This window comes from Erinaceus europaeus, chromosome 1 (assembly GCF_950295315.1).
Source record: "Erinaceus europaeus chromosome 1, mEriEur2.1, whole genome shotgun sequence".
NCBI lineage: Eukaryota > Metazoa > Chordata > Mammalia > Eulipotyphla > Erinaceidae > Erinaceus > Erinaceus europaeus.
In genome coordinates, this window is record NC_080162.1 from 40,431,534 (window position 1) to 40,457,149 (window position 25,616).

Below are 25,616 nucleotides of genomic sequence, written 5' to 3' on the forward strand. Positions count from 1 at the left end.
TTGACCAAGTGGGATTCATCCCAGGAATGCAAGGCTGGTTCAACATCCGTAAGTCAATCAATGTCATTCACCACATCAATAAAAGCAAAGTCAAAAACCACATGATTATCTCAATAGATGCAGAGAAAGCCTTTGACAAAATCCAACACCCGTTCATGCTCAAAACTCTACAAAAAATGGGAATAGATGGGAAATTCCTCAAGATAGTGGAGTCTATATATAGCAAACCTACAGCCAACATCATACTCAATGGAAAGAAGCTGAAAACATTCCCCCTCAGATCGGGGACTAGACAGGGTTGTCCACTGTCACCGTTACTCTTCAACATAGTATTGGCAGTTCTTGCCATAGCAATCAGGCAAGAGAAATAAATCAAAGGAATACAGATTGGAAGGGAAGAAGTCAAGCTCTCACTATTTGCAGATGATATGATAGTATACATAGAAAGACCTAAAGAATCCAGCAGAAAAATAATGGAAGTTATTAGGCAATATAGCAAAGTATCAGGCTACAAAATCAATGTACAAAAATGAGTGGCATTTCTTTATGCAAACACTAAATCTGAAGAAGAAGACATCCAGAAATCACTCCCATTTACTGTTTCAGCAAAATCAATCAAATACCTAGGAATAAAGTTGACCAAAGAAGTGAAAGACTTTTATGCTGAAAACTATGAGTCGCTACTCAAGGAAATAGAAACTGATACCAAGAAATGGAAAAATATCCCGTGCTCATGGATTGGAAGAGTAAATATCATCAAAATGAATATTCTCCCCAGAGCCATATACAAATTTAATGAAATACCCATCAAACTTCCACCAAGCTTCTTTAAGAGAATAGAACAAACACTACAGTCATTTATCTGGAACCAGAAAACACCTAGAATTGCCAAATCCATCTTGAGGAAAAGAAACAGAAATGGAGGCATCACACTCCCAGACCTTAAACTATATTATAAAGCCATCATCATCAAAACAGCATGGTACTGGTACAAAAATAGGCACATAGACCAGTGGAACAGAATTGAAAGCCCAGAAGTAAATCCGAACACCTATGGGCATCTAATCTTTGATAAGGGTCCCAAAGGATTAAATGGAAAGAGGAGGCTCTCTTCAATAAATGGTGCTGGGAAAACTGGGTTGAAACAAGCAGAAGAATGAAATTGAACCACTCTATCTCACCAGAAACAAAAATCAACTCTAAATGGATCAAAGACCTAGATGTCAGACCAGAAACAATCAAATACTTAGAGGAAAATGTTGTTTTCGACAGGTTATATTGTTTTCACCGGGCTGGCTTCACGGGCGGGTAACAGATGACCAGGGACTCATGGTTGAGCTGTAGACAGTATCTCTTTATTCATGCAGGACGCAGCACAATCTAAGACGAGCTAAGCTAAACTCAAGGTAAAGTAAAACTCACAATGCTGTCTTTATATATACTTGCCAAGTAGGGTGGAAACAGGATGTGACATAGAGAGGGTGGAGATTAAAGTGACTGGCGAAAATCAGAGTGTGACAAGGAGGGGGTGGAGCAGGTGAGAATCCTATCACTGAACCACCAATGCCCTGGAGGGAAGGTGGTACTTGTTAACAGTGGTTATGTAAATAGAATAGTGTTAAGCAGGGGGGATTTAAACCAAATGAAACAGAAGGGGTCTCATGCATACCAACAGGAAAACATTGGTGAAACACTTTCCCGCCTAAACCTCAAGGACATCTTTGATGAATCAAACCCAATTGCAAGGAAGAGTAAAGCAGAAACAAACCAATGGGACTACATCAAATTGAAAAGCTTCTGCACATCCAAAGAAACTATTAAACAAACAGAGAGACCCCTCACAGAATGGGAGAAGATCTTCACATGCTAGACATCAGACAAGAAACTAATCACCAAAATATATAAAGAGCTCAGCAAACTTAGCACCAAAAAAGCAAATGACCCCATCCAAAAATGGGCAGAGGATATGAACAAAACATTCACCTCAGAGGAGATCCAAAAGGCTAACAAACATATGAAAAACTGCTCTAGGTCACTGATTGTCAGAGAAATGCAAATTAAGACAACACTAAGATACCACCTCACTCCTGTAAGAATGGCATACATCAAAAAGGACAGCAGCAACAAATGCTGGAGAGGTTGTGGGTACAGAGGAACCCTTTTACATTGCTGGTGGGAATGTAAATTGGTACAGCCTCTGTGGAGAGCAGTCTGGAAAACTCTCACAAGGCTAGACATGGACCTTCCATATGATCCAGTAATTCCTCTCCTGGGGTTATACCCCAAGGACTCCATAACACCCAACCAAAAAGAGGTGTCTACTCCTATGTTCATAGCAGCACAATTCATAATAGCTAAAACCTGGAAGCAACCCAGGTGCCCAACACCAGATGAGTGGCTGAGAAAGCTGTGGTATATATACACAATGAAATACTATGCAGCTATCAAGAACAATGAACCCACCTTCTCTGACCCATCTTGGACAGAGCTAGAAGGAATTATGTTAAGTGAACTAAGCCAGAAAGATAAAGATGAGTATGGGATGATCCCACTCATCAACAGAAGTTGAGTAAAAGATCTGAAAGGGAAACTAACAGCAGGACCTGATAAAATTATAAGTAGGGCACCAAAGTAAAAACCCTGTGGTGAGGGGTAGACATGCAGCTTCCTGGGACAGTGGGGGGTGGGAGTGGGTGGGAGGGATGGGTCAGAGTCTTTTGGTGGTGGGAATGGTGTTTATGTACACTCCTAGCAAAATGTAGACATATAAATCAGTAGTTAATATGAGAGGGGGAAAATCAGTTGTATGTCTCAAAGTTTCTCAAAACACAAACTGAATCTTTTTGAATATATAGGCTGTGTATTTGATATGCAGACTCTCTCAAAAGCCTAGACCAAGTAGATTAGAAGCATCCAATAGCACAGCTATATATAAGATACTGGATACTCTACAAAAAAACCATAACAAAAGGACTTTTCAAAGTTAACCCAATTACCAAATAATGTGATGATAACATTAACTATCGATTGTCTTTTTGAACTCTAAGACAGCAGGAACCTCACATCTCCACTATAGAGCCCCGATTTCCCCCAGTCCTGGAACCCTTGGATAGGGCCCACTTTCCCGTATGTGTCTCCCAATCCATACCAAATTATATTGCATCCACCGATCACAACCTAACCAATGCAACGATTGCCACCTCAACATGCTTCACCTCAGACTGTGTCCAGAGACTTCACATGTGAAATGACAGCCCTTCAGCTTCATTACTCGGGTGAGACCTTTCCTTTTATAGTACACTCTAATTTCATCTCAGGTGGTTCACTTTCTAACAAAGTCCCATAACCTAGATATATACCAGTTTCTGTGAGGGAGAGCTTATGTTCACACGTATCCATAAACTATTGCAAAATATATACCTGAAAGCAGAAGTACACTAGAGTTTGCAGTGAGTACCTCCCTAACACTTCCTCTCCACTGTTCCAAGCTTGGGATCCATGACTGCTCAACAATTTGTTTGGCTTCGTATGTTAACTCTCTTTTCAATCACCAGGTTCCAGATGCCACCAGGATGCTGGCCAGGCTTCCCTGGATTGAAGACCCCACCAATGTGTGCTGGAGCTCAGCTTCCCCAGAGACACACCTTACTAGGGAAAGAGAGAGGCAGACTGGGAGTATGGACCGACCAGTCAACACCCATGTTCAGCGGGGAAGCAATTACAGAAGCCAGACCTTCTACCTTCTGCAACCCACAATGACCCTGGGTCCATGCTCCCAGAGGGCTAGAGAATGGGAAAGATATCATGGGAGGGGGTGGGTTATGGAGATTCGTGGTGGGAATTGTGTGGAGTTGTATCCCTCCTACCTTATGGTTTTGTTCATTAATCCATTCTTAAATAAAAAATTTAAAAAAAAATAAATAAATGAGCATCTGTTATTTCTGGCATTCTGTTTCATAAGAAGTTAGAGTCTCCAGACATATCAAGGGATTTCTGCTAACTTACCCTAATACACTTGAAGTTCTATTTAAATTTTGATGGAATGGTGTATAAGACTAGCAACTTGGGGGAGGGGGTTCTAGGGAGGAGTTTTGAAAAGAAGACAAGCAGAGGAAATATGAAAAGGCAAAAGGGGCGAGAGAAAGAAATCCAACCACAAAGGGAAAAATTCAAAGTGACTTATGCCTTACAAAGTTTTGCTCTAAAGCACAGCCCATCTATTTCTGCATTCATTTTGCCTTTCTTATCTGTTTTTCTTGATAAAAACTCAACAAAGGCCACACAGATCCCTGTGAAATTCTCTCTCTCTCTCCCTCTCTCTCTCTCTCTCCCTGTGGTCAGGAGATTTTGGACCCAGCCCATAATTTGTTCAGCTCAATCACCAAAACACCAGCTGGATAAGTGATGAGTTGGTCTATCCAAGAGGTAGTTATTTAGCCAGCAGACAGATGGCTAAGAAAGTCAAGTTAGTTGGGGTATTGTTTGTTATTTGGGAGGTTGACAGCCAGCTGAAATAGTCAGAAGTAAATAAATTTAGAAGTCCATAGCCCATCACCTTGGGTTAGTTCCTAAAATCCTATAGATACCTAATTAGCAGGCACAGGACAGAGCAGAGCAGATTTTGCTCCACCAAACCCACAACCTGGAGAAGACAGGGTATTCTCATAATCTCAGTGGTAGGGGAGAAAGTGACTGAGTTTGTAGCATGGCCAAAAGTAAAGTAAGATTCTTGTAATCCAGCGTGAAGAATATCAAAACAAGGAACAGCTGTGAAAAGGGGTATACAGGGAAAGAAAGGGCTTCTTACAGCACTTTTTTTTTTTTTCCAGAAGAGTATTACATTTCTATGTCCTGAAGGATGGCTGATTAAGCTTTGTAAATAATTAGTGAGAATCAGGAAAAACATAAGTTAATTTTTGAAACTAAACTAGTGTTATAATTAGAAATGCACCCAGAGAAGTGCCATACTACTTTATACATCACTTTGACAATCATCTATCATGAGCACTAGAACTTGTTCTAGGGAATCAATTATGTTGAGCAAAATATTTTCTTTTGCTCTCATGGGGCTTATAGCATAAGTAGAAGAGATATATTTTAAATTCAAGATCAGTGAACATAAGATTTCAGCTCTGGTAAGATTATGAATATAAAACACATAAAGCTATGAGGTGACAAGAGAATCTGACCATTTATCATCTATTTACACACGTAATTAATATTTCATCTAATACATAGTATATTTTAATACACATGTATATATTCCCTTACTCTTGAGTTTATGGACAGTAATCTTTAGTAAAAAGCCCATTAGCTAGAATATGCTCATTGCTGTGGGCATGGCCTACATTCAAGTGTTGTAGCCATATGGTAGGTGCTATGACACTGGAGGAAGTTCTGATGTTGTGGTGTTTTCCCTTTCTCTCTGTCTCTCTGAGTTAAAAAGTGGCCCAGCAATGGTGAAATTATGCATGTATGAGGCCCACTTTGCTATACATTTCATTTTTTTCTCTCCACCTATGTTACTAATTTTAGGAATATAGTCAGTTTCTTTGTTCTCATTAACTGACAAAAATTCATTCTGAATGTTCTAGAGTCCCTTTTCATCTTTATATCACGTCTTGTATGGTCTACTGGAGACACTTTTGCCCATAAGACAGGTGGTCTGCAGTCAAAGTCAACCCTAAATGTCCTTGTCAGCAGCCTCTGAGACCCTGTGTTTTCTTCATTGGGAATGCAGGATTGTAGTATCCATGGTGGCAATTAATTGAGACAAGTTATCAGTAGTTGATATTTCCCCATACAGAACAAAATTCTAAAGAAGCCTCATTGATTTTAAAGGTTTGATTTTAAAGTTAACATACAAAAGTGGTTCCAAGTCTAACTCACCCTTGAAAATGCTCTTAGAATTCTCCATGGAGGCTGACACACCAGTTCCTAGGGAACACAATATAGCTAGCTTTTCCTTCAGACTTGAAACAGATTGCTTTTTCCTCAGCTGAGCAACAGATTAAGTGGTTGGCTTGCATTTAGCGGCCATGTTGTGGGAAAATACTTCTCTTTAAACACTAGAATCATAATCAAGATATGGCAAGATGCTCATATCTGAGAAGCAGTGGGAGCTGAGAGTCTCAGCTGTTTCAGCAGATCCAGTCTTCCCATCTTGCATTCACTGAGGCAGAGGCTGGTGGAGTACAGATGTGAGCTTCTTTTTGGAAGCTGTTTCTCTCTGCCACCCCCCAATATACACTGTTAAATTCAGAAAGGTTAGAAGTGTCTATCACCCCACAGCTTTCAGATATGTAAATAATAATAAATAAATAAAATAAATTTCAAGTTGCTGTATATTGCTGTTTACTACCACCTTTTGTAGCTATTTACGATAAACATTCATCAGCATAAATAAAGATTTTGTGACACCCCCCCAGATTTATTAAATAAAGAAATGTGTGTGGGTCCCTCTTCCCCCAGCTTTATTTAATAAACGAATGTGTGTGGTCTTAGATGTACCTGTATTAATAAGTAATGGTGAATAAGAGAAACATCAGGATGGTAGCACACCTGGTTGAGCACACTCAATAAAGTGTGCAAGGAATAGAGTTCATGGCCCAGGCCCTCATCTGCAGGGGCAAAACTTCCCAAGTGGCAAAGCAGTGCTGTAGGTGTCTCTGTCTCTATTTCTGTTTCTATCCAAAAATGAAAAAAAAATAGGAATCAAGTCAAATGAAATGCAATGAATTTTAAAAATGGTGAAGGTGGCAGCTCCTGCTATGTTTCTGCAAGTTGGTGGGCCACTCTGTCCTCTACCCCCACTTCCATTCCACTCATTTACAATGGAGATTACTTGCCCTCCAATGCAGGTCACCTAACCTGGACAGATAGGTATAAAAAGTGTTGCCTACCGGTGGGTAGATAGCATCATGGTTATGTAAAGAAAATCTCGTGCCTGAAGCTCTAAAGGCCTCCAGAGTTTATCAGTAAGCCAGATCTGATCAGTGCTCCAGAGGTGTGTGTGTGTGTGTGTGTGTGTGTGTGTGTATGTGTGTGTGTGTGAGGTGGGAGAGGGGGGTAACTGGTTGTGTGGGGTTGATGGTGAAGCACATGTCACCATGCGAAAACATTTCTGTATCTATACAACTTACAGGCTGTTAACATGGAATCACACATAAAAATAAATTTGTATCTTATTTCTTTTCACTTCACCATATACCACTGTGCTACTTTACTAGGAATTGTCATCTCCTCTCCATGCTGTTCCTATAACAGATCTTGTTGCTGGAAGTCAGTTGTGTAAGTTATATGTGCACTAGAATTATATTCTGTATCTCTGACAGGGGGTAGGTATCTGTGATCAAATGACATAATGAGTTTCTTCTCAAGGATTTTAGAGTATCTTAGGTGGGTGGATCTTATGTGTGAGATTTGAGAGTACTAGTTATTATTATCCATCATGTAGACTTCAGAAAAACCAAGTTTCAGCATGCAAGAAACAAAAACAAATCCCGCAGGTATGCCAAAGAAAGAGAAAGTCAGAGATAGATGAAGAAACAGAGACAATGAATGAGCAACAAAGAGGTAGAGATAGAGATAGAGACAGAGAGAGAGACAGAGAAAGAAATATGGGTATGTTTTGTACTACCTACAAAGTTCTATTCCAATCCCAGAAACTTGTATCTGTGAGACAGTACCCTTCTAGTAAATTCTTTTTATGCTTAAAGGATCTAAACATTTCAAACTTCCAAAAATTTGTGATAGAATTTTTCTTTTCCTATCATACTTACAGTGAATAAATGATATATTACTTACCCTATGAGAAATAAGGGCAATGATAATATTTTACTTACTTACTGAGTAATTTTTTTTCTTCCTGACTCTGATAAATTCTCAGCTCTAAAGACATTGGTATTCTATGGGAAACACAACAAATAAATCAGAAATCTCAGGAAATTATGACAAATATAATGACTAGAATAAGCACACTGTATTCCTAGAAGGTCAAAAGAGGCATCAAAATGTCCTCTATAACCCAGAAGGATGTCCACTATCTCCACTGTTAATCAATATAATTCTTGAGGTTCTCGCTGCTGCAATCAGACAAGAAAGAGATATCAAAGGCATACAGATTGGAAAGGAAGAAATCAAACTATCACTTGTTGATGATAATATATTATACCTAGAGAACCCCAGACTCTATAAAAAGACTACTGGAAATAATACATTTAGTAAAGTAGCAGGATATAAAATCGTTACACATAAATCTGTGTCATTTCTGTATACAAACAAGGAGTCAGAGGAAAGGGAAACAAAAGGGCCAATCCCATATACAATTAAAGCCGAAAGGATAAAATACCTTAGGGTGAATTTCATGAAAGAGATGAAGGACATTTACAGTGAAAACTATAGGACTTTGCTAAAAGAAATAGAGAAGGAGACACAGAAGTAAAAGAAAATCCATTGTTCCTGGATTAGAAGAATAAACATTATTAAAATAGCCATTTTACCAAAAGCAATCTACAAATTAAGTGCAGTCCTTATCAAAATTCCAATGGCATTTTTTTCAACGAAATTGAATAACTTATACAAAAAATTGTGTGGAAGCACAAAGGGCCAGAATTGCCAAAGGACTTCTGAGAAAAACGGGAAAATATGGAGATCTCATCCTCCCCAACTTATACTACAAAGCAATAGTAATTAAAACAGTATGATACTGGAATAAAAATGGATACTTTGATCAATGGAGTAGAATTGAAAATCCAAAAATGAGCACACATATATAAACTACCTAGTATATGACAAAAGGGTCAAAAGTATTCAATGGGTTAAAGAAGGTCTCTTCAACAGATAGTGCTGGAAAAATTGGACAACCACATGTAGAAACTTGAAACTAGACCACTACCTAACACCATACACCAATGTCAAATCAGAATGAACTGAAGATCTAGATATTAGACCAGGAACTCTAAAATTTATAGAAAAAAAATGTTGGTGAAACTTTGCAGGACCTTCACATTAAAGATGTATTTAAAGACTCAACTCCCTAGGCATGGAAAATAAAAGCAAGAGTAAATAAATAGTATTTCATGAAACCAAAAAAGCTTTTACACATCAAAAGCAGACTATACAAGGATAACTAGGTGACTGAGTAGATGGGAGAAGATATTTGCACATCAAACATCAGACAAGCCACTTCTTCTTCTAGCGTTTGACCTTCTTCCGTAGCCAGTCAACAGCGTCAGGTTGAGCCTGATGTAAATTTTCAAGACCTCCTTTGAATCTGGAGAGGTGGCAGTCATTGACTATGTGGGTCATAGTCTGTCTGTAGCCGCAGGGGCAGTTCGGGTCGTCTCTGGATCCCCAGAGATGGAATATAGCAGTGTACTGGCCATGGCCTGTTCGATAGCGATTGAGGAGGGCCCAATCATAACGTGCTAGGTCAAAGCCGGGTTGACGCTTGCAGGGGTCTGTGATGAGGTGTTTGTTCTTTACCTCAGCTGATTGTCAACTCTGTTTCCAAGAGTCTGGAACAGAGAAGTTCAGTGTAGGCGTAGGAGACCAGATTGGATGACGAGACGTCAAGCGTTGGACAGGGTGGGCGAAGATATCCGCCTATATTGGCAGGTCCAGTAGAGCATAGACGTGGGAAATGAACTTAGATGATGCCGCATCCCGACGAATATCTGGCAGGGCGATGTTGCTAGGAACTGGCAGCCATGGAACTGGGGTGGAATGGATGGTTCCAGAAATTATCCTCATGGAGGAATATAATTTGGAATCTACCAAGTGGACATGGGGGCTATGGAACCATACTGGGGCACAGTATTCTGCAGTGGAATAGCATAATGCCAGAGATGATGATCGTAGTGTGGAAGCGCTCATGCCCCATGAGGAGCTGGCCAGTCTTGCAATGATGTTATTCCTCACGCCCACCTTTGCTGCAGTTTTTATGAGATGTTCGTGAAATGATAGAGTGCGATCGAGAGTAATGCCAAGATAGACTGGCTGGGCTGATATCTGATATCAGACATCTATATAAAATTGGTACAGATCTACAAAAGAAGCAAAAATTACCAAATAAAAAAGTGGACCAAAGAACTAAAGAGACAGTTCTATAAAGAAGAAATACACTTGGCCCACAGACACATGATGAAATGCTCCACTTCACTTATCATTAGAGAAATGCAAATTAAAATTACATTGAGATACCATCTCACATCTGAGAAAATGGTTTATATCAATAAACCAAGTGTTGGAGAGATTGTGGAGAAAAGGGAACTCTGCTACATTGCTGGTGTGAATGCAAACTGATATAGCCCTTTGGAAGACTGTATAGGCAGTACAGTCCTTAAACAAATACAAATGGAATTTCTTATGATCCAGCAACCCTACTTTTAGACATTTATACAGTGGTCACTCAAACATTAATTAAAAGGGACATATATACCCCAGTATTAATAGCTGCATTATTCACAATAGCCAAAGAATGGAAGCAGCCTAAATTTATCCCATCATAAGATAACTGAAAAAGAAGTTATGGAATATATATTTCATGGACTACTACTCTGAAATAAAAAAGATATTGTCTTTTGGGACATAATGTATGAAACTGGAAGTGATTATGCTTTGTGAAATAAAGACATGAAAGACAATTACCAGATGGTTTCACTCATCTCTGGAATCTAGAGATCTAATTTACATGAACTTGCCAAAAAATATCTAAACTAAACAGAAACAAGCCAACTGTTTGTAAGACTTGTGAAAACTCTGGTGGTTATCTTTGAGAGTAAGGAAGATAAGAATATGGAACATTGGTGGTGGATGTGGTGTGCAACTATACATTAAAACCTTACAATATTGTAATGTAGTATTAATAAATTATAAAAGAAACTTATTAAAGCTTATTAAAAAAGAAAATGTTGAACAATTAAAAAAAGTCACCTATAACTCAGAATTCTAACTTCTCATTGTAATCTTCAGTACATACCTGTTGGCCAGTGTAACATTCAGTGTAGACTTCATAGATAATTGTTTCAATAATGTTTACATTGTAAATCAACTAATTAAATACTTTTGAAATAATCTATTTATTGAGGTCTTGGTCTTGTTGTTTGGCTGTATTTGAGCTATAACATCTGAGAGCTGTAACACATTTTTTTTTCATAATACTATTACTCAACTGGTGACTCAGGTACATTCCAGACATGAACCTCTGCCTCCAGCAACCTAGTGACGAGTGTTGGTATCTTCTAATTTTGCTTTTAAAAACCCCTTCTGTTTCATTTGGTTTAAATCCCCCCTGCTTAACACTGCATTCTATTTACATAACCACTGTATTCTATTTACATAACCACTGCCGTCTATTTACATAAATCACTTTTACATTTACATAAAGCACCACCTTCCCTCCAGGGCATTGGTGGTTTAGTGGTAGAATTCTCACCTGCTCCACCCCCTCTCCTTGTCACACCCTGATCCTCTCCTTGTCACACCCTGATTTTCACCAGTCACTTTTCTCTCCACCCTCTCTGCGTCACATCCTGTTCACACCCTACTTGGGAAGTATATATAAAGACAACATTATTCGTTTTAGTTAGTTGTTAGTTTAGCTTAGCTTGGTATAGATTGCGCTGCATCCTGCATGAATAAAGAGATACTGCGTACAACCCAGCCATGAGTCCCGGGTCGTCTGTTACCCGCCCGTGAAGCCAGCCCGGCGAAAACAACAACGAGCATTCACAACCCTCAGGCTCTGGTCAATACCCCAGCTCTATCACAGACCCCTTGACCTAGGTCTTCATGGAACATCAAGAACAATGAAATGACAGAGAAATAACTCACACTGTTGGATCAAGACAAAAACTATAAAAAAACAAAACAAGGGAGTCGGGCTGTAGCGCAGCGGGTTAAGCACAGGTGGCGCAAAGCACAAGGACCAGCATAAGGATCCCGGTTCGAACCCCGGCTCCCCACCTGCAGGGGAGTCGCTTCACAGGCGGTGAAGCAGGTCTGCAGGTGTCTATCTTTCTCTCCCCCTCTCTGTCTTCCCCTCCTCTCTCCATTTCTCTCTGTCCTATCCAATAACAAAGCAACGTCAACAATGGCAATAATAACCACTATGAGGCTGCAACAATTAGGGCAACAAAAAGGGGGGAAAATGGCCTCCAGGAGCGGTGGATTCATGGTGCAGGCACCGAGCCCAGCAATAACCCTGGAGGAAAAAAAAAAAAAAAAACAAGGGCAACAAAATGGAAAACAAATAAATATTAAAAAAAAAAAAAGGTCAAAGAAGGGAGTCTGGCAGTAGCACAGTGGGTTAAGCACATGTGGCACAAGGACCAGCGTAAGGATCCCGGTTTAATCCCCCGGCTCCCCACCTTCAGGGGGAGTCATTTCACAGGTGGTGAATCAGGTCTGCAGGTGTCTATCTTTCTCTCCTCCTCTCTGTCTTCCCCTCTACTCTCCATTTTTCTCTGTCCTATCCAACAACGATGACATCAATAACAACAGTAATAACCACAACAATAAAACAAGGGCAACAAAAGAGAATAAATGAATAAATATTTTTAAAAATAGGTCAAAGAAAAAATATCAAAGAAATTGTTCATTTTTTCCATGTGAAAATATCTGTATACAAAACAAGTCAGTAATTTGACTATCTTCAGGGAGAGTCCTAGGGCTTAGTCAGAAATGCTCTGAAATTTCAAGTACTCACCTGAAGAACAACATTTGCTTCAGGTGATCAGTATCACCATAGAGCAAAGGGTTATTAAGTGATCCAGTGAGTTTTAGTTGGTGTGATGTGAGATTTATTGCTCTTTTTCCTTCTGTTTTTTCTCTTTCTGCACACTGACCCATGACTCTGTCTGCTACTTAATGCACTAAATTTTCTTCCATTCAGACACAAAATATCAAGTGATATTTTTCACTTGAGGGCCTGAGAACTGAATACCTAAGTCTGTCTTTGACTTCTTTGAGACATTTTCTTCAGTAGTAGAAAACTGATCATGAATCCTTATTGTTTGAACTTACTTGAATCTTGGTTTTTCTAAGGGATAGTTAGATAAGTATTCATAAAATTTACTGGCCTGGATGAAAGATTACTTATCCATGCCCCATCTCCCACTTCAGTCTTTCTTGACTGGTCAAATAATTAACAGGTTAAAACAACAAATTTAGACTACATCAAATTAAAAAGCTTCTGCACAGCAAAAGGAACCACTACCCAAACCAAAAGACCCCTCATAGAATGGGAGAAGATCTTTACATGCCATACATCAGGCAAGAGTTTAATAACAAAATATACAAAGAACATTCCAAAATCAACAACAAGAAAACAAATAACCCCATCCAAAAATGGGGATTGGACATGGACAGAATACTCACCACAGAAGAGATCCAAAAGGCCAAGAAACACATGAAAAATGTTCCATGTCTTTGATTGTCAGAGAAATGCAGATAAAGACAACAATGAGATACCACTTCACTCCTATGAGAATGTCATACATCAGAAAAGGTAACAGCAGCAAATGCTGGAGAGGGTGTGGGGTCAAAGGAACCCTCCTACACTGCCGGTGGGAATGTCAATTAGTCCAACCTTTGTGGAGAACAGTCTGGAGAACCCTCAGAAGGCCTACCCTATGATCTACCCTATGATCCTGCAATTCCTCTCCTGGGGATGTATCCTAAGGAACACAATACACCCATCCAAAAAGATCTGTGTACACATATGTTCTTAGCAGCACAATTTGTAATAGCCAAAACCTGGAAGCAACCATTTTTAGTCCATCTTGGATGGAGCTTGAAGAAATCATGTTAAGTGAAATAAGTCAGAAACAGAAGGATGGATATGGGATGATCTCACTCTCAGGCAGAAGTTGAAAAACAAGATAAGAAGAGAAAACATAAATAGATCCTGAACTGGAGTTGGTGTATTACACCAAAGTCAAAGACTCTGGTATGTGTGTAGGGGGGAAGAGTACAGGTCCTGGAAAAGGATGACAGAGGACCTAGTGGGATTTGTATTGTTATGTGGAAATCTGAGAAATGTTACGCATGTACAAACTATTATATTTATTATTGACTGCAAAACATTAATCCCCAATAAAGAAATTTTAAAAAAGACAAGTTTAATTTATATGCATGGACACCATAGGAAGATCTAACAATAAAATCCCTGGGCATCAAATCCAAATTCAATATACTTATAGAAAGGGAGCATAATTGAACCCAATAACTGGTGTTCTAATGGTACATTATGGGTGGGGGTAGGTAGCATAACAGTTATGTAAAGAGCCTCTCATGCCTGAGGCTCCAAAGTTCCTGGTTCAGTCCCTCACACCACCATAAGCCAGATCTGAGTAGTGCTCTGGTGAATAAAAAAAAGAATTTATTAAGCTAATGTTACCTTATTTTTTTACTGAAAAGAATGAGAGAAGGAAAATAAGAAAGGATGAAGGAAGGGAAGAATGGAAGGAAAGAACTTGTATTTTAGATTTTAATTTTTTAAAAAGTCTTTTATTTTCAATTCATTTACTTATTATTATATAGAGACAGACAGAAATTGAGAGGGTGAGGGAGGTAGAGAGGGAGATAGAGAGACATCTCCAGCCCTGCTTCACCACTTGTGAAGTTTTCCCCCTGCAGGTGGGGACCAGGGACTTGAACTTGGGTCCTTGTGCACTATAATGTGTGTGCTGGCCCCACCTGGCCCCAATTTTTATTTTTCCTTTGTTGAGGGATTGATGTTTTACAGCTGACAGTAAATATAATAGTTTGTACATACGTAGTATTTCTCAGTTTTCCACATAACAATACAACCCCCACTAGGTCATCTCTCATCCTTTTCTAGGACCTACACTCTAGTATGGTAGCTTTTTAGAAATTGCTTTTCTCCTGACATATTATACTGGAACTGGAGTAGAGGGTGTGAAACAGCTGATGCCTCCTTTACAGTATATTATGAAAATATTTCTACAATCAGTGGAATTTCTTTAGCAGGAGATACCTAGCTAATGTTATTTGATTTCTGAAACATTGTTTTAATGAGGATTCTGAATGGTAAGGAACAGAAGTAAACTGATAGCTAGCTCAAGTGAAGTAGATTTCATTATAAGGATACAGGAGGCATTTAAGAAATCCAAGTTTATAAGAATGTGTTCTGGATATATCGTATTAGGAATTGCCAAGTGGATAGTCCTTCCTTCATTTCTCAGAAGTATGAACTCTCCAGAACTGACTTCTGTAGACAAGTGTGACTAATCCTTCTGTTTCTTCAACACATATCTTTGTTTCAACTTGCAGCAGGAGCTTAACTTGTCAGTTTTGGAATATAGACCTGTTCTCTTAGTCCTAGTTCTCTAAGAAAAGCATCTCAGTCTTTCATTCAGATCTAAGAAAGAGAATATCATCCAACATCTCCAAATTATCTGGTTCAATCATGTCCTTCTGTGATCAGAGGGATTGGCAATGCTAGAACTCATGGAATATTCCTACTCATTCATTTATGGTAGGGAATGAAAGTCTTGGTTTCTTACTAAAAGATGTTCCTCTACACATTCTGGAGATATGTAATGCAACATTATTTTTATTTATTTGCTTACTGGTTGTTACTAAGAGATGATCTTAGTAATCTTTGTTAATCAGTGTCTGACCTCTACCAGAAAGCCAGAACATAAACTGCAGCAAGAATTTGGGAAGGAAGTGATATGACCCCAAAGTATTACTGATACAAAGTGGGATCCTGGCCTCTGGGACTGGACAAATGACTTGGCCAAGTTCACACAGCCTATCATGTAAGTCCATTCCTCCCTGTGATTCAGGCTGTCAGAAAGGAAGATAAATCTTGCCTATACAGAGGGGAGGAAGTTACTGTATTCCCAGAAACAAGGTTGGCTTTTTTTTTTTTTTTTCTCTAGCCAAGGTTTTGGAGGTTTTGCTTTTTAACTCTCTTTTTGACTTATTTGGTGATTCCCTCTGTAGGTAGGAAGGCGTGCCCCTGAGGCAGTTTGGTGGCTTGTATGGCAGTTTGGTGGCTTGTAAGAGCTTAGATTTCAGGAGTCTCCTCCCAGCAGCATGAGCAGCTCTGGTGTTTTGGGGGACCTCACAGAACTAGTCAAACCTTGGAATTTTGCGAAGCTGGCTGTAGGTTAGGCACAGACCTACTCTTGTAGGTGCCCAGGTCTCAGGGAAAGAGTAAAGAGGGCCTTCACTGCACACCCAGCTTCCCAGCTTCAGAGACAGGGAGGGAGATGGGCTGCGGAGTCCCGCTCTGGGGAGGGGTGAGTGGAACCACAGCTCTCCATGCCGACCCAGACCGGAGGAGGGGGCGAGCAGGCTAAAAGCACCCACAGGCACTGGGTTGTGGGCGCCTCTCTCTGGGCACACACTCTTCACTCTGTACCGAGTGATCCCGAGTCCGAGTGGTCCCAGTACGCGGCGCTGAGCACCCAGCTGGCTCTGGGGTGTGTTGCGGGGGTGATCCAGGAAGGAGCGGATCCGCTAGGGTCACCGAACTTCTCTCTATTCCCTGGGAGCTGGCTTACTGAGAGCCAAGCCCAGTCGGACTCTGCGCTCCTATAAATAGCGCGCGTGTGCCCGCTGTGCGCTCTCCTGGCTGCGCGAGGACAGATAAAGTTGTGCGCAGGCAGGAGAGGAGGACCCTACTAGCAAAGCCGTCCTGCACCTTGGAGTTGAACCCTCCAGTGTGTGATTTTCTATGCTGGGGACTTGGTCAGCCGCTGCCTGCCTGCAGACGTCCCAGAGCCACCAATCCTGGAAATCTTTGGTTAAGCGAAAGTGGGAGTCGCTAGCGTCCTGGTAAAAAACAGTCTCGCGTTCTTCTCAGCTGGGAAACACCTTCTGCCTCAGTGATTAGTCCCTGCAGCGGGTCAGATGCTTACAGGACCGACCTCGGCTCTGCTCAGCTCCCAGCACCCCTGCAGTTTCCTCTGAGTCCCCTCGTTTTTCCTGCTCCGTGGTTCACCTGAGGTTGTCTGGGTTTGGACTGAGAATGCATTCCTTTCCCCTTTGAGGCGTGAATGCGAAGGTTTGGGGGGACTTTTACATGCCTAAGAACAAGGGTGAGTGCAGGGGCCCCAGGCAGGGCTGATTCTGGGGCAGAGGAGGGTGGAGTAGGGGGTTCTGCATGAGCTCCTTAAAGGACAAAGATAACAGAGCCAGCGAGACAGCGCGAGGGGTGACTTTGACTTCAAACCACAGAATCGGTGGAAGTGTGAGCGCCAAGGCAGCCGCTGTTCCTGCAGCGCTGTCCATTTAGCCGCTGGCACCTTCCCGAGCTCGGGGGTCTGGGGATAAGAAGCGACGCCGGCCAGCAAAAGCGCCAGCCGGCTGCAACTGCCCACGCGGCTCACCATGGGCTCCGGGCTCCGGGCATTGTCCGTGGTGCCGGCAGTGCTGTTGGCCTTCACCCTGCCGGGGCTGTCTGTCTGGGCACAGAACGACACGGAGCCCATCGTGCTGGAGGGCAAGTGCTTGGTGGTGTGCGACTCGAATCCGGCCACGGACTCCAAGGGTTCCTCTTCGTCCCCTCTGGGAATCTCCGTCCGAGCGGCCAACTCTAAGGTCGCCTTCTCCGCGGTGCGGAGCACTAACCATGAGCCATCTGAGATGAGCAACAAGACTCGCATCATTTACTTTGATCAGGTCAGACCTGGAGGGGTGCAGGCCTTCGGGGATTGGGCGGAGGCTATCTCTGGGCAGCCCAGACCGGGATTGCTTTGCTCTGGTTAAACTGGTTTGATTGGGGTGGGGGTGAGGTGGGGGGCTGGAAGGGAGTCAGTGATGCCTTCCTCAAATATGTGTATCTGAAACTTCTAATGGTTCTCTCATTGCATCCTCAGCCCTATTCCCTCTTGGCCTCCGCAGGTCTGCTGGGGCGGTGGGAAAAAGGCTAGAGTTCAGAGCTAGGCAGAGGGAGCTCAGGACAAGTTTAACAGCAACAGGTCCCCCGTTGCTGTCCAGATTCTGATCCCTGAACCTTATACTCATACCCCTTGACTCCTCCACCTGCCCCTACACACTTCAGATTCCTCTGCAAATATGATGGAGGCTGCTTACTCCCCCCCCCCCATGAGAGTTGTTTCTTCCAGATGGAGAAGCTATTCCTGAAGCAGAGCTATCAGTGTCCATACTTTGTGAAAATCTCCTAGGTGGTGGGAGAGAGTGGGGAGCAATGAATGGCCAGGTCATATCTCCCTCAGTTTTCTTGATACCAGGATTCCCATACATGTTATTGGCGTTGCTGCAGCTCAGTGCCTTTCTCTGGCAATTGGAGAAAAGTTGCCAAGGAAAGAAAGGAAATGGAATTGGGTGCCTGCGCTGAGCATCCATAGGAAGTGCTGGGGGAGCCTGTTCTCCCCTGCAATGCTCTACTCCCTTCAGAGTCATGCTTTCCTGGTGAAGGATGCACTTTGAGAGTTGAGGGTAGGGCATGGAAGAGTTATTAATTAAAGGTATAGCTCCTTCTCCTCCTCCTCCTCCTCCTCCTCCTCCTCCTCCTCCTCCTCCACCTTCTTCTTCCTTTTTTTTTTCTTTAACAATCTGGATCTTTGCGGGGTGGCTGTTGAGAATCTCCGGATTCAGTTTAGCTTTTGTAAGGTGTCCTACAACTAGGACCTGACTCTGGAGTTTTAATTTCAACCCTGAGAGCACCTGTAGGCTTTTAAATGCCAAAGTCACTCATGTAGTTCACAGCAGTATGCAAAGCCACATGTGTGAGAGCATGGGTTAAGTGGAGCTGCAGAAAGTGCCAGGAATGGGGGAGGGGAGCATATCTGTTCCTTGTTCTTAAATAGTCCAAGGTCCAGCTGACTAAAGGCAAGGAATGCCTCTCTGGGGCTTACTGTAAAATAGCTATATTTTAAAAAGAATTAAGCAACCCACTCGGGACTTTGGTGCAGTATACCCATATTAGTGGAAATAAAAGTCAGTTATTATCCCTACTGGCATGCCAATGTATTAAGTACATGTTGCAATACTATAGACATTGGGTTACCCTATGTATAATGCATTATTTTTAAAGACCCTTCTGTCATTTGTAAGAGGAGAAGGAATTTGAGACAATAAGACACATTTAATTATAAATATGAATGTTCTAATTACAATGTGGAGTCAACAGCCAGCCTTATGTTTAGTCAACACTAATCAGCCATCTCCATTATTGCTAATGAATTATGCTACTTGTGTCTGATTCAGGAAGTCCTTGTTAAGTGCCTCAAATTAGTTTAAATATGCTTGAAAAAATCCTTGTGAAACCTCTGGTAGGGACTATTACATAGATGGTGGCTTGTTGAATGATCATTGATCATTAGGTCAGAGAAAAAAATTTGGTGTTTATTTGAAAGTAAAATCTTAGAGTAAAATTAAACACATACATGTGTTTTGCCATGGGTGGAACCTGGTACATTCACCTGATTTTTCACTGTATTCTGGTGCGTTGCTCACAGGTAATAGATTATATTTTAGAGAATTATACAAAATATTTTAAAATGTATCAGTTTTAGCCAGAATTTAGTGTTTTCCATTGATATAAAATACATGTATCTTTATAGAGAAATCTACATTTAAAAATAACACATAGGTTTACTTCTTGGAGAGAAATTGAAGAAATTCTGATGGTTTTTACAAGGTTCTTTTCCTTCCATCATTCTCTCTCTTCCTTTTTGTCCTTTCCTTCCTCCCTCCTTCTTATAGGAATGGACTTATCTATGTGATACATGCAAATTTAGTTTAAGAGGTCACATTGAAATTCAGAGTTAATTCCAAAGCCAATAGGACCAGACTGAACATCCTGGAATGCATCATTACTTTCTTGGGAATCAGTGCCTTAATTCACTTTTTGTTTTGACACTGGAATATTCAATAAAGACTAGGTTTAATGATAAGAGGAATGACTGAGAATAATGAATAATACTAAGAAGAACATGAGACCGCCTATTTCATAGTCTATCCTTATCCATATTTTGTCATTGTAGTCCATAAAAGCTGAGTCATTTCCAAAATAATATGATTAAGGCCTAGATGGTATAGGGATGAAAAAAACGACAATTTATAGCTGAGGTTTGACAGAAGCTCAGAGGAAGACCAAGCATTCCTATTAGTCTGTGTACCCACTGTTCAGTGTCATGAATTTTGTCACATGGTGGAAGGGTTGCCCAGACCTCTGTGATGTGTCCAGAAATAACTGCAGAGAACCCAGGGGTACTGATTGGCTGGTTTGGAAACATCACTTCTGGTCACTGCTGCAAAGGTTTACTGAGGATGGGAATGTAAATACATGACAGATGCCTTTTGTCAGACTCTCAAAGTAAAGCTAATATTGATAAACCCTCATTTGCTACCTAGATGTTTCCACAGTTGTCACCCCTTGATAGAAGTTGAAACAGGTATACAAAGCACTCATTAAATTTGTTTCTGTTTTTTTAAAAATTAATTTTCCAAGCCATTAAAGAGGAAAGGAATAGAATTTAATGTTTTTTTCTCTGTTGATTTATTAAACCAGTTGTAGATTAAAATTGAACAAAGATACAAAGGAAAGAAGGAGAGAATGAGGGAAAAAAAGAAAATCATTTTATTTAAAGGAGAGGATATTATATGATTTACTGTCATTTATTATTTTTATTTTTAGATCCTAGTAAATGTGGGTAATTTTTTCACGTTGGAGTCTGTCTTTGTAGCACCAAGAAAAGGAATTTACAGTTTCAGTTTTCATGTAATTAAAGTCTACCAGAGTCAAACAATTCAGGTATGTATTTTAATTTGTTCCTTGTTTACTCCCAACAACAGTGTATACTGACAATAGTTTATATATCTAAGTATTTTTCAAAGTTTTTTATTATAAAAAGAAATCACCCATATTATAGTCTATTTAAAATGCTTACTTTCTAATTTCCTTAATTTATAAATCTATTAAGACACATGACAAGATGCATAGAAAAAATAAAATTAAACTTTTGACCACAGTAGCAAAAAACATGGTTTAGTAAAAATTTAGTGACGTAGATTCCTTTCTAAGGTGTTGATTCCTCTTAATGCATGTAAAGAGTTATTTGAACATGTAAGAAAAAAATTTTAAGGGTAGCAAAACTTTATAAGTTTGTGATAAATAAATAAGACAAATTTTTTTATTAAAATTGTGAGATATAATCACTAATAGCAAATCTATGAAGTAATAATTATTCAGTATACATTTTTAAGAAGAAAGATTTCTATGCTTTTATTTTAAATAGTTAATCTTTAGTTACTCTAATGTCATGCTTCTTGACCTTATATTCAAAGGCTATGATGGAGCTCGATCCTTTAGTGCCCAACTATACTGATGTCAACATCAAAACATAATATGCATTTGTAAGATTTTTTTGTCTTATACTCAAGCTTACATAATTTAAATATTAAATTAATGATTATGTACCTAAGAAGATTTATTTTCACAATAGAGAATGAGACTGTATGCTCAATTCTGACATATGGTAGTACCAGATATTGAACCAATGACTTCTGGGGCTATAGGCATGCAAGTCCTGTGCTATAGTGCTTATCATTTCCCTCATCTACAACTGTTGCATATCCAAGAGAATGGATAAATTAAGCGACGTCAGTTGGTGATGATGATGATGATGATTTATTTATTATATCACTGAGGCTTCACTGTTCTGGGCCATCATTTTCAGGCAGAAAGAGAGAAACAGAGAGACAGAGGGAGAGAGGGAAAAGCACAACAATGGTAAAGCTACCCCCATGGGAGCTGAACTTGAACCTGAGTTGTGCACAGGATGCAGTAGCATCCTCCCAGGTAAGCAATCTTGCTGGCCTTCAACCTCAGATTTAATTTATGCAGTATAATTTCTCATATAAAAGAAATGACTATCTCATAAGCAGATTTATTTATTTTTAGATTTTCCCAAGCCCTAGTATTTAGAAGGTTTTGCAATGCTGAACACAGTACAATAGAGCTTATAGTATGGATAAAAGTAAATAAGTAGCTTGTTCTTTTCTAGTTCTCCATCATTATAATATTTAGTGGTAGTGGTGATTATTATATGTAGTACACATTTCTTAACAGAGAAGAGAGATGAAGAAATCAGCACAGTCACATTTCATGATTTTGAATGATTTTTAGCATTCATCATGCAGAACTGCACAGTGACTTGCAAGGGTGTTGTAGAATCTTATTGCACATGGCACAAAACTTCATTATTTTCTATCTTTTTGCCAATACATGGGCTAGAGAGGAGGGAGATACATAGGCTTGCTTTATTGACAAAAGATTGCTGTTGATTATGAGAGGTAAAGCAATGAATATAATAATATATGCTAAAGGAAAGCTAGTCTTAGAATAGCTAGGTTGCTCTCTGTGGGTGGTATTCTTTCATAGGATTTAAAAATTACCCTAGGAGAAGTTTTAAAATAATCAGTTTTAAAAGTCTCAGTAGACATGAGGTCTAGTCACTTCAACTAACTGATTTGAAAGGAAGGGTTTATTTTGTCAAGATCAGATGTTTTAGTAGGTCAGTTTCATCTTAGATATTAATTATCTCTAGTAGAGAGTTTTAGTGATTTCTTTTCTTGTAGGTTAACCTGATGTTAAACGGAAAACCAGTAATATCTGCCTTTGCTGGAGACAAAGATGTTACCCGTGAAGCTGCCACAAATGGAGTTTTGTTGTACCTAGATAAAGAGGATAAAGTTTACCTAAAACTGGAGAAAGGTAATTTGGTTGGAGGCTGGCAGTATTCCACGTTCTCTGGCTTTTTGGTGTTCCCCCTATAGAATTTGATTTCTCCACGAAATGTTTATCTGGGTGAGGGGCAGCCCACCCCTAAGCTATTGGAAGATCATTTTCTCATCAGCGGATTGATGTCTTTTATTGATTTTTCATGGGTGAATATGGATTCTCTTTAAGGATTCTAGGCCTGTCCGAACCAATACAAAGTCTCACAGATTATTTTTGTGTGTGTGCACATTTTCTGATATTTGGATCGAGACTCACAGCAGACAATACCTATCTATGCTTCGGTGTTAACTCTTACAAGCTGTCTGCAAGGTTTATTCTGAATTAATTTCCTGGAATTACTGAATTTGTTGCATCTGTGGAACTTTATTTATTTATTTTTTAAAAGACTGACAACCAAGTCTAAGAATTAGAAAAGTCTAAAAGTTTGACTTCAATCAACGATTAGTGTGTTACTGCCAAAGAACTGTATACTGTGTTGATATATTGACTACACTTGTTTTTATTGCTTTGAGATTAGTTTGTTTTGTTCTTTTAAGGGAGCTGGAATTTGTTTTTCAGTGACTGGCTTTGTGTCTTCTCTACAAAGAGGGTACTGGATGGCTTGCCCATCAGTTTACCCTATGAGATCACCTACATGACTTCCCTAAAAAAAAAAAAAGAAAAAAAAAATGAATATGAATAAGAATAAGAATGCTTCATAGTTGTATTTTAATTATATATGTGAAAGAGTCATATTTTCCAAATTATATTTTATAATAGGAAAAGATAGATCTAAAAATCTGACAAGAAAATGTTGGTTACCCAAGTTCTAAGTGCTTAATCCCCAAACCTCCATGAAATAGTTCTCCTCTGTGGGAAATCTTATACTTTATTGCTCAAGTTTAATTAATATGATTAATAATAACCACTATATTAAAAACTGAAGAATTTTTTTCTTTAGACATGGCCACTTCATTAACTGGAGATGGGATGCCCTTGTTTTTAATTATACCTATTTTTCAAACCTTCTGTTGTGTTTGAAGTATCATCTGATTTTGCCTTAACTCTTTAAATTGTATATATTTATCTGTTTAACTAACATTAAACCCAATATCCCATATCTAAACTTAGAGTGCAATATCTTATTTTGTCTTTTGTATAGGTCACATGAATCCATAAAATTATTTATGTCTCTGTTATAGAATAAAGGTTAATATATGTTAGTTGAATTGCTTTGTCATTTTGGTATTGGAAATGTACATTCTACATGATTTTTATCCTCTCAACTATCTTTCCCTCCCACTCTCTCTTCTTTCCTTCTTATTCTCCTTTCATCCTACCCTCCCTCTCCTTTTTCTCATTTCTTTTACCTGAGTTTAAGAAAAACTTTCTGAGTTTTCAGGCACTGTTCTTTTGAATTGGTATAGAAAATCTTTAATGTGTTTTATCTCTCCAAATCCAGCAGTTTGGAGCTTGCCAAAAGAGAATCAATGAACTTTAGTAAACTCTTCTTTCAGAAAGACTTACTTAGGAAGTTAAGTTTTAAATGATCCTCTAAAACATCATGAGGATGCTCAGTGAATGAATAGGTCATAATGAGTATTAAGGCCAATGTTTTCAAGTCAAAGACTTTGAGGGAAAAGTTCTATCTTTTTCTAGACACTAAAAAGACAAATTATGAGGAGAGTTTATTATTATAGATACTTCCTCTGAAGATTTGGTGCAATTTCCTGTTTTTCTTTTTTAAATCAATTAGAACAATTTTGGGGAGGACTGTTTTATAGCTAGTGGCAGAGAGAAAGGTGTTACAGGATTTGTGGGAGCTAGTATTCAGGCAGGCTTTCCAGTATAATTGTGATTAATCACCATGTCAGAATAGTCATTCATCACAGGAAGACTCTTTCCCCAAGAAGAATTATCTGGAGATGTTGGTAATGGATGCTCAATGTTGTGCTTGGCAAGTTATCCCTCACCTGGCTTTTAGTCAAAACCCTTTCCTTGTCTGTTTCTGTGTTATGTGAAAAAACAATATTGCACCAGAGGTTCTCACCTAAATTTGAGTGGCATTTTCTGCATATGTCCCTGCTCTAACACAACCTTTCTTATAATTCTCTGTATTTGGTGTTTGTGTCTATTCATTGCAGCAGAGTGAATCATACTTGAATAAATATATTGTTAGTCATTATTTTGGCAAATGGCTCAAGAGTTTTGAAATTAGCAATAGAGCCCTATAATGGGAGAGATATAGTTTGGTGCTTAACATAATAAACCAATGCAGAGCTGTCCAGTGACCATCCTTTGGGTTTTAATGTTCTTATTTTTCTTGATGTTTCTGAATATTTAAAAAAAATGGCAAAAGGGCTTGACTTTGATTCCTAAGCTTCAGTGCATTTATTTTAGGATGCAAATTCATTCTAAATCTTGAAGGGAGCCTCTGGATGAAAAGACACTGGAGCTATCTCTATGAAATGTGGGAGGGGATCTGCAAGAATAGGAGACTGATGAAGTCAGAACAAAAAACTTAAATACTTATTTTAAATGTAGCTCCTCATTCTAGGAAGTAGGAGCAACCCAAAACATAGATATTGGAAAGATAACATTGAAATGAATAAATAGAATCCTTAAGTGGCAGAATGATTTGATCAAAGGAGCATGGATTTGAACAGATTAGGGATGAATTCTACAATCTTCACTTACCAGCTCTGTAAACTTGGGGGAAATTTCTTTGTCTTGCTGAACATGGTTATTTCATTTGTAAGTAAGAAATAGTTAATTGTATGGATTGACTGTGCAGATTGTATAAGTACTTGTTAAACTGTAGGAGCCCAATAAGGGCCCAAATGATTACTAATTTTAAAGACTTAACAAAGGCAAAGAAGCAAGCAAGGCA

The 25,616-nt window shown here is 39.4% G+C and overlaps 1 protein-coding gene across 2 annotated transcripts; it reads left to right on the forward strand.

The window, feature by feature from the left end:
* The first annotated feature begins 16,582 nt into the window (after nt 1–16,582).
* Nucleotides 16,583–23,929, forward strand: CBLN4 (cerebellin 4 precursor). Of its 2 annotated transcripts, XM_007532932.3 has the most exons (3): nt 16,583–17,658; nt 20,642–20,758; nt 22,585–23,929. In XM_007532932.3, the coding sequence occupies exons 1-3, from the start codon at nt 17,368–17,370 to the stop codon at nt 22,780–22,782; spliced, it is 606 nt and encodes a 201-aa protein (XP_007532994.1). In that variant the 5' UTR covers nt 16,583–17,367; the 3' UTR covers nt 22,783–23,929. The 2 variants fall into 2 exon arrangements, with proteins under 2 accessions (XP_007532994.1, XP_060041074.1); XM_060185091.1 differs by lacking the exon at nt 20,642–20,758.
* Nucleotides 23,930–25,616: the final 1,687 nt, after the last annotated feature.

Coding starts and splice junctions, on each gene's coding strand:
- CBLN4 (XM_007532932.3), top strand. CDS start 17,368: ATGGGCTCCGGGCTCCGGGCATTGTCCGTGGTGCCGGCAGTGCTGTTG. Junction 17,659..20,641: donor GCATCATTTACTTTGATCAG/GTCAGACCTGGA, acceptor TTTTATTTTTAG/ATCCTAGTAAATGTGGGTAA. Junction 20,759..22,584: donor ACCAGAGTCAAACAATTCAG/GTATGTATTTTA, acceptor CTTTTCTTGTAG/GTTAACCTGATGTTAAACGG.